The sequence below is a fragment of the Bos indicus x Bos taurus genome, chromosome 7 (genome assembly GCF_003369695.1).
Source record: "Bos indicus x Bos taurus breed Angus x Brahman F1 hybrid chromosome 7, Bos_hybrid_MaternalHap_v2.0, whole genome shotgun sequence".
Classification (NCBI taxonomy): domain Eukaryota; kingdom Metazoa; phylum Chordata; class Mammalia; order Artiodactyla; family Bovidae; genus Bos; species Bos indicus x Bos taurus.
Window position 1 is genome coordinate 70,274,560 of NC_040082.1, and position 8,342 is coordinate 70,282,901.

At 43.0% G+C, this 8,342-nt stretch overlaps 1 protein-coding gene across 1 annotated transcript; it reads right to left on the bottom strand.

Annotated features, from left to right (window-relative positions):
- Positions 1–3,823: 3,823 nt before the first annotated feature.
- Positions 3,824–4,771, bottom strand: LOC113896312 (olfactory receptor 2V2-like). The gene has a single exon (XM_027548546.1). The coding sequence runs from the start codon at positions 4,769–4,771 to the stop codon at positions 3,824–3,826; it is 948 nt and encodes a 315-aa protein (XP_027404347.1).
- Between the last annotated feature and the right edge of the window lie 3,571 nt (positions 4,772–8,342).

An 8,342-nucleotide genomic window follows, 5' to 3' on the forward strand; every position in this document is an offset into this window, starting at 1 on the left:
CTCAAGGCCTCTACCAATCACAGAGCATCCCTGGTAACAGCCATAGTTATACACATTGCATATGCACATCAGGGTGCAGGATGCATAGAGGACTCAGACTCACAGATCGCACACTTGCCATCACATTTTCCACACAGTTGTCCAATGGTTTGAGGTGGGAAGAGCGGTACCTTCGAGTCAAGACCCTAAGGAAGTGATGGGAACCCTGAACTCCTCAGGTCTCAATACCATTCCTACTCAGACAGTGGGGGACAGGAAGCTCTCACTGACACCAGCCTGCTTGCAACAAGAGCAAGAATTGTGTTTTTGTCTGTACAAAAACCCAAAACTTTGACAAGCTCATCCAGAAAAGGGATGCGTGGTTCAATCCTCCCCTTAACAGTTTTTTTTAATCATCAAGTTTATCTTTTATATATTTATTTATTATTTATTTTCTATTGGAAGATAATTGGTTTTCAACGTTGTGTTAGTTTTTGCTGTACAACAATGTGAATCAGCTATAGTATACATATATCCTTTTCCTCTTGAAGCTCCCTCCCACCCACCCATCTTACCGCTTTAGGTCATCACAGAGCAGTGAGCTGAGCTCCCTGTGCTATACAGCAGCTTCCCACTAGCTATCTATTTTATACGTGGTAGTATATATATGTCAGTGCTACTCTTTTAATTCATCTCACCCTCTCCTTCCCCAGCTGTGTCCACAAATCTGTTTGCTATGTCTGCTATGTCTGTGTCTCTATTCCTGTCCTGCAATAGTGTCATCAGTACTGTTTTTCTAAATTCCATATATATCCATTAATATACGATATTTGTGTTTCTCTTTCTGACTTATTTTACCCTATATGAGACACTTTAGGTTTATCCATCTCCCTACAACTGCCCCAGTTTCACTCCTTTTTCTGGCTGAGTAACATTCTATTGTGCTTATGTATCACAACTTCTTTATCCATCCATCTGTTGATGAACATCTAGGTTGCTTCCATGTCCTAGCTATTGTAAATAATGCTGCAATGAACATTGGTGGGGGGTAAATGTGTCTTTTTGAATTATGGTTTTTTCAGGGCATATGCCCAGTAGTGGAATTGCTGGGTCATGTGGTAATTTCATTTTTATTTTTTAAGGAACCTCCATACAGTTCTCCATAGTGGTTGTATCAATTTACACTTTACTTAACAGTTTTTAAGATAATGAATAAAGAACATTTTAAAATATCCGATGACAGAGATGGTAAATGAACATATTAAAAAAGGGAGAATGTTTTATAGAAACTTTCTAGTCAATAACACCAAGAAGTGCCAGAGGGTCAGGGGGCATTGTTCCAATCTGGGGCACAATGTCCTTGGTGAACTGACTCCACAATCCAGGGAGGGCTGCTCTGATCAGTCAGTTGGGTTTGTAGGTAAACCAGTTTATCTTCATCACCTTGAAGAAAATGGGCCTGAAATGGAGGGAGGGGCCTAGGAAAGGTAGAATAGAGAAATTTCCAGAAGAAAGAAAGTCTTGCACAGTCAGAATTCCCCTAGAATATCTCCTCTTATCATTTGAAAATAAGAGTTGATGGAGATGTTTGGGGTGCTCATCCACAGGGTTGTAGAAACATTTTGAAGAAATGTACTGATTGGTTAAAATGGGAAGAAAATAGATCTGAAAAAAGGAACCCAGAAAAACCTGAGAGAGCTTCATCCTAAAACTCTGGCAGAATATTTAGGGGTAAGAAAAAGCTTTCCAGAAACAAAAATTATAGCACGAGGAGGACTTTCATCCTCATCCATGAGGGGAACACTGTGGGAGTGGACTGGACTAGGAGGGGGTGCCTGTTACTGGGAGCCAGTGAGGGAGTGGAAAAAATGCCTCATTGGGCCAGGTCCACCTCCGGGCTCAGAGATTTTATTCTCTGCCACTCCTCACTGCCATCCATCATTCTCCCCTCTGATGTGAGTAAGGAAAGTTACTTCTGTTTTCACAAATTTCCAGAGACTCCACACATGCTACATCATTCCCCTCAGTTTGCAAATTAAACTCCAACAGAAGGAAGCCTCTTGCAAAGTTCTCTTTTCATCTCAGCTGCTCCAACAAACTCTCCCTGGGGGATGTGGAGAGGAAAACTGGGGCATGAGGACAAGTGACTTAACTAATCTGAGGTCCAGTTTTCTTGCCTGCAAAAAGTGAATGATGTTCACCGTGAAATGTTTATGGTGACATTAAACTGAGTCATTAAGTCAGCTCTCCCTGGTTGGTCCTAAGAATCATAATTACTATTAGTGTCATTGCTAATGACATTCTCTAGTCTCCATTCTCTCCAAGCCTGAAAACAGAACACAGAGCAAATGCCTTCCTGTGGCTTGGTCCAACTTCCAGAACCCAGTTCTATCCTTTCTCTTCTGTCTGCATGCAACTAAGATTATTTTTACCCCAGGAAAAGATGGTTTTATTGCAAATGTGTATAAGAGCTAGTCCAGAGCTTAGCTATATGAGTACAAATAATCCCAGTGGTTCAAATAAAAGTGTGTGAAAATAAATTTGAAATAACAAATCAAATTCTCCCATTTATGTTTCAATCTTAATCCCCCAAAGAAAAATAATATAGCTAATTTTCCTAGTTTATTGATAGAAACTGAAATGATAAAATATGGCTGATTCAATGGAAATTTGCTATATGACTCAGGGAACTCAAACTGGAGCTCTAACAACCTAGAGGGGTAGGAAAAGGAGTAGCGGGGTGGGAGAGAGCTTCAAGAGGGAGGGGGCATATATACAACTATGGCTACTTCATGTTGATGTGTGGCAGAAATCAAACCAATATTGTAAAGCAATCATCCTTCAGTTAAAAACAAATAAATTAAAAAAATGACTGATTTCATTGGAAGTTTGCATATATGTATATATAACATTTATGCATATTTTTATGTGAATATACCAATAAGCAAGTACTTACTTCTTTCATCATGAATCTAAAAGACTGCATTTTTATTCTTTGAGAAAGTCATTATAATGATTCTGGTACTAGAGTGAAGCATTCACATTCTCTAGAGAATTTTACTAACTTCTTTTTTTGTCATCTAGAAGTATTTCATCTAAGACAGTAGTGTGAGGGTATATCTGTGTTATACATATAAATAAAACACAAGTGATACCTCTGTAAACATAGAAGGAACAAAGCACTGTGTTTGGCATATAGTAGGCTTTGACTCTGGAGAAGGCAATGGCACCCCACTCCAGTACTCTTGCCTGGAAAATGCCATGGGCAGAGGAGCCTGGTAGGCTGCAGTCCAGGGGGTCTCGAAGAGTTGGACATGACTGAGAGACTTCATTTTCACTTTTCACTTTCATATATTGGAGAAGGAAATGGCAACCCACTCCACTGTTCTTGCCTGGAGAATCCCAGGGACAGGGGAGCCTGGTGGGCTGCTGTCTATGGGGTTGCACAGAGTCGGACACGACTGAAGCGACTTAGCAGCAGCAGCAGTAGCAGGCTCTGACTCTATGGTGGAGGTTACCAGTGAGGAAGTTAGGGTCAGGGCATTCTCTGATAGTATGAACAATTTCAATTTAAGAGACCAAAATCCCAATGTCTTATTTCCACACTGCTCTTGAGTTTACAAAATCCTGCATTCCATTTTAAACAAAATGATCAGTTCAAAAACAATGGAAGGGGAAAGCCTTTTTATTTTTTTTCCAATCAGAGTCATCTAATAGTTCCTTGGGATTGAAAAAGACCTCTCCAAGGCTTCAGGTTTCATGATTCTTTTATTAATAAGATAATTGAACCTCACATAGAGTTTATTTATCCAACATCACAGAGTCACAATATCTGGCCTGAAGTTCAGGTTTGGTTGCCAATTCTGCAATGGTCCAGCCCCTTCTTCAGGGCTCCCATCACCTCCTGGTTTCTCAAGCTATAAATGAGGGGGTTGAGCATAGGAGTAAGGACTGTGTAGAAGATAGATACCACCTTGTCATGGCTTGGGGCCCGGTAGCTCCTAGGTCTCAGGTAGATGAACATGGCTGCCCCATAGAAGAGGAACACAGCTGTCAGGTGGGAGGAACATGTGGCCAGAGCCTTTTTACCAGCTTGAGTAGAGCACATGTGGAGCACAGTTCTCAGGATGCGAGCATAGGAGGCCACGATAATGGAGAAGGGAAGAAACAGCATGATGATGCAGCAAGCAAAAGCAAAGTTCTCAAAAATAGATGTGTCTGCACAGGCCAGCTTCATTAAGGATAACATCTCACAAAAGAAGTGGTCCACCTCCCTCAAGCCACAGAAAGGAAATGTCATTACTACCACCATCTGGATCAAACCATCTATTATCCCAAAGGCCCAGGAGCTCCCAACAATCTTGAGACAGGCCCTCTGACTCATGAGGATAGGATAGTGAAGTGGATGGCTAATGGCCACATAGCGGTCATAAGCCATAAGTCCCAGCAAGAGCCCTTCAGATCCCACGAGAGAGACAAAAAGACCCATTTGTATGCCACAACCTACAAAGGAGATGGACTTCCTGCCAGACAGGAAGTTGACTGCCATCTTGGGCACATTGGTGCAGACTAACATCAGGTCCATGAGGGAGAGCTGACTAAGGAAGAAGTACATGGGTGTATGAAGTCGAGAATCCATGTAGATGAGGCGGATGAGGAGGACATTCCCACAGAGGGCCACTATGAAGACCATCATGACTGCTGAGAAAAGAACAAGGTCAGTGGGATTGTGGGAAAAGATGCCTAAGAGGACAAAGTCATCTGAAGATGATTGATTCAACCATATCTTCATGGCTCAGCTGATGTTCCTGGTCACCTGAGAACATGGACAAAAAATATTGGATTGACTGAAATTTATTTATAAATTCCTCTATATTCCTCTATATATTCCTCAGCTTCCTCTATATTCCACATCTTCAGGCAGCTGTTATGTTTGTAACTCAAGAATGTTTAACAACATAAGCTTTGGGACATTGAAGCAGGCAACCCTTCATATCCCCAACATAGCAACAGGAAACTTTCTAGTATACAGAATTGGACTACATAGCCGTATTGGGATGTATCTGTGTCAATAAGAATGGAAAGAATTATTTTATCTTTCATAGGTTTTTGGTCAATTTCCTTCAACAGAGAAGGTATTGGCTTTACTATATTACACTGAGCCTTTTATCAGAGAGCACATTGACTTGGTAAATTATGTCTGCTGCTGCTGCTGCTAAGTCACTTCAGTCATGTCTGACTCTGTGTGACCCCATAGATGTCAGCCCACCAGGCTCTCCTGCCCCTGGGATTCTCCAGGCAAGAACACTGGAGTGGGTTGCCATTTCCTTCTCCAATGCATGAAAGTGAAAAAGTGAAAGTGAAGTTGCTCAGTCATGTCCGACTCTTAGCGACCCCATGGACTGCAGCCCACCAGGCTCCTCCATCCATGGGATTTTCCAGGCAAGAGCACCGGAGTGGGGTGCCATTGCCTTCTCCAAAATTATGTTTAACAGGACTTAAATCATTTAATTCTTAAGAGACAATTTATATGTGTTATAAAAAGGAAGGGAATGAAGCATGAGTTTATCTTTAGTCTACATCTTTCTCTTTGTTCTTAGAGTTTTGTTATGATAGCCACTCTGCAGTATTTTAAATATATATAGAAAGGAAGGGCTCTCTAGTGCCCCATGTGAAAAGGAAGAGTCGCAGTTGGATATCATTGTTGTCAATTATATTGGGAGTGATAGAAAAGTCACAAGGGAGAAGCAGTGACTTGGTCCCCAAACCTCTTAAGAAGAATGAGAGCCTGACTGACTCCAGGATTGGGGCTTTCATATAATGGTGCTGAAATCAAGGGCAGGTAATCCTACTTCAGTATGCTGCTGCTGCTGCTAAGTCACTTCAGTCGTGTCCGACTCTGTGCGACCCCATAGACGGCAGCCCACCAGGCTCCCCCATCCCTGGGATTCTCCAGGCAAGAACAGTGGAGTGGGTTGCCATTTCCTTCTCCAATGCATGAAAGTGAAAAGTGAAAATGAAGTCGCCCAGTCATGCCCGACTTTTCGCGACCCCATGGACTGCAGCCCACCAGGCTCCTCCATCCATGGGATTTTCCAGGCAAGAGTACTGTGAAATCAAGGAGAAGGAAATGGCAACTCACCCCAGTGTTCTTGCAGGGAAAATTCCATGGAGAGGAGCCTGGCAGGCTACAGTCCATGGGGTCACAAAGAGTAGCGACTGAGAGACTAAGTACAGCACAGCACATGTCAATGAAAAGATATTTTCCCAGATATTTCCTGGATATTTGGTCCAGATTTTTTTCCTAAATATCTTATTGTATAAAAGAACAGACATGGTCTGGTTTTACATAGACAAAAACCAAATTGAGAAAAGAAGTAATGCGTATTATTAATAAAATGATAAAGCTTCCTTGGTGATATTCATAATATCTGAACCCAAGGCAAATAAAAAATAAATAATTATAAACAACTGAGTGGGGGTGTTCAGGACAAGATGGCAGAATAGGGAGATCCCTAGGCTCATCTCCCCTCATGACCAACTGAAGAAATAACTTTTAAGAGAGCAACTGCTGATGAGAAAGATCAGAATCTAGCAGGAAAGATACTCTACAAGTAAAGATATAAAGAAGGAACCATAAGGAGACAAGTAGGAGATGATGACTCGATATAGTCAAGATCATAACTACTGAGATGAATGACCCATAAATGGGAGGATAATTAAAACTGTGAAGATTTTCCTCAAGGAGTAACAGGTTTAAACCCCACATTAGGCTCCTCAGCCTGCAGGTCCTGCCCCAGGAATGTGAGCCTCCAGAACATTTGGCTTTGAAGGCTGTCAATGTTTACTTTCAGATGTCACAGAGGATTGTGGGAAATAGAGACTTCACTTTTAAAGGATACATCAGAAATCTCACACACTCTGGGACCCAGGGTAGATGCAGTAATTTGATCAGAATCTGGGTCATATCAACCTGCTGGTGTTGGAGAGTCTCTGGAGAGGCAGGAGGTAACTGGATCTCACTTTGGGGACATAAGCACTGGTGGAAGACACTTTTAGGAGCTCATGCTGACTAGTACCATTTTGGAATCCTCCCTCTAGCTTATTAGCATCAGGACCCAGCCCTACTCACAGCCTGTCCACACGAGTTCTAGGACACTGCAGGCCAAGCACTTAGCCAGGCAGGGACACGGCCCCACCCACCAATTGACAGGCTGCCTTAAGACCTCTTGAATCCATGGCTACCAGGAGACATGGTCATGTCCACCAGGCAGCCCAGCTCATGGCCCTACACATGAGTGTGCTGGCACTAGCTCAGGAACCCCTAGGGTCCTGCAGCCAGAGACTGACTCAGTTCAGTCCACTAGTGGGCTAGCATTAACCCCATGACCAATCTCATCCATCAGCAGTTAAGCACCAGACTCAGGACCCTTTGGGTCCCAGCCCCACCCACCAGCAGGCTAACACACCAACTGTGGAAACTTAGAGCTCTTCAGACAGAGAATCTGGGATCCAGATATAGCTACCAAGTGGGCAGACACCAGCCTCAGGATCATTGCAATCACACAGCTGGCTGTGACAGGACCCAGTCCACTCACCAGCTTGCTAGCACAGACCTTGGATCCCCTGGGCCTTGCAGCCAGCTACCCTGGGATCTGGTACCACTCACCATAGGGCTGGAACACTTAGGCTGTCTAGCCAGAGATCCTCAGACCAGGTTCCACCTACATGTGAGCCAGTACTGGGCCCGAATCCTCTGAGCCATAGCCCCATGCACCAGCAGTTTGACACCATTCTCAGGATCCCCCTAACCTTGGCCACACTTACAAACAAACCAATGTCAGCTCTGAGATGCTTTGGACTTGACAGCCAGATGCCCTTGTATCTAGCCCAGATACCTGGGTCTGCACCAGTTCTGGGATATTTTAGAACCTACAGCCAGGAAGAAATAGAAAATCTCAACATACCCATCACAAGCACAGAAATCAAAACTGTAATAAGAATCTTCCAACAAACAAAAGCCCAGGACCAGATGGCTTCACAGTTGAATTCTACCAAAAATTTAGAGAAGAGCCAACACCTATCCTAATCAAACTCTTCCAGAAAATTGCAGAGGAAGATAAACTTCCAAATTCATTCTATGAGGCCACCATCACCCTAATACCAAAACCAGACATAGATGCCACAAAAAAAGAAAACTACAGGCCAATATCACTGAAGAACACAGATGCAAAAATCCTCAACAAAATTCTAGCAAACAGAATCCAGCAACATATTAAAAAGATCATACATCATGACCAAGTGGGCTTTATCCCAGGGATGCAAGGATTCTTCAATATTTGCAAATCTATCAATGTGATACC

Excerpts from the sequence above, each read along its gene's own strand:
- LOC113896312 (XM_027548546.1), bottom strand. The coding sequence starts at position 4,771 with ATGAAGATATGGTTGAATCAATCATCTTCAGATGACTTTGTCCTCTTA.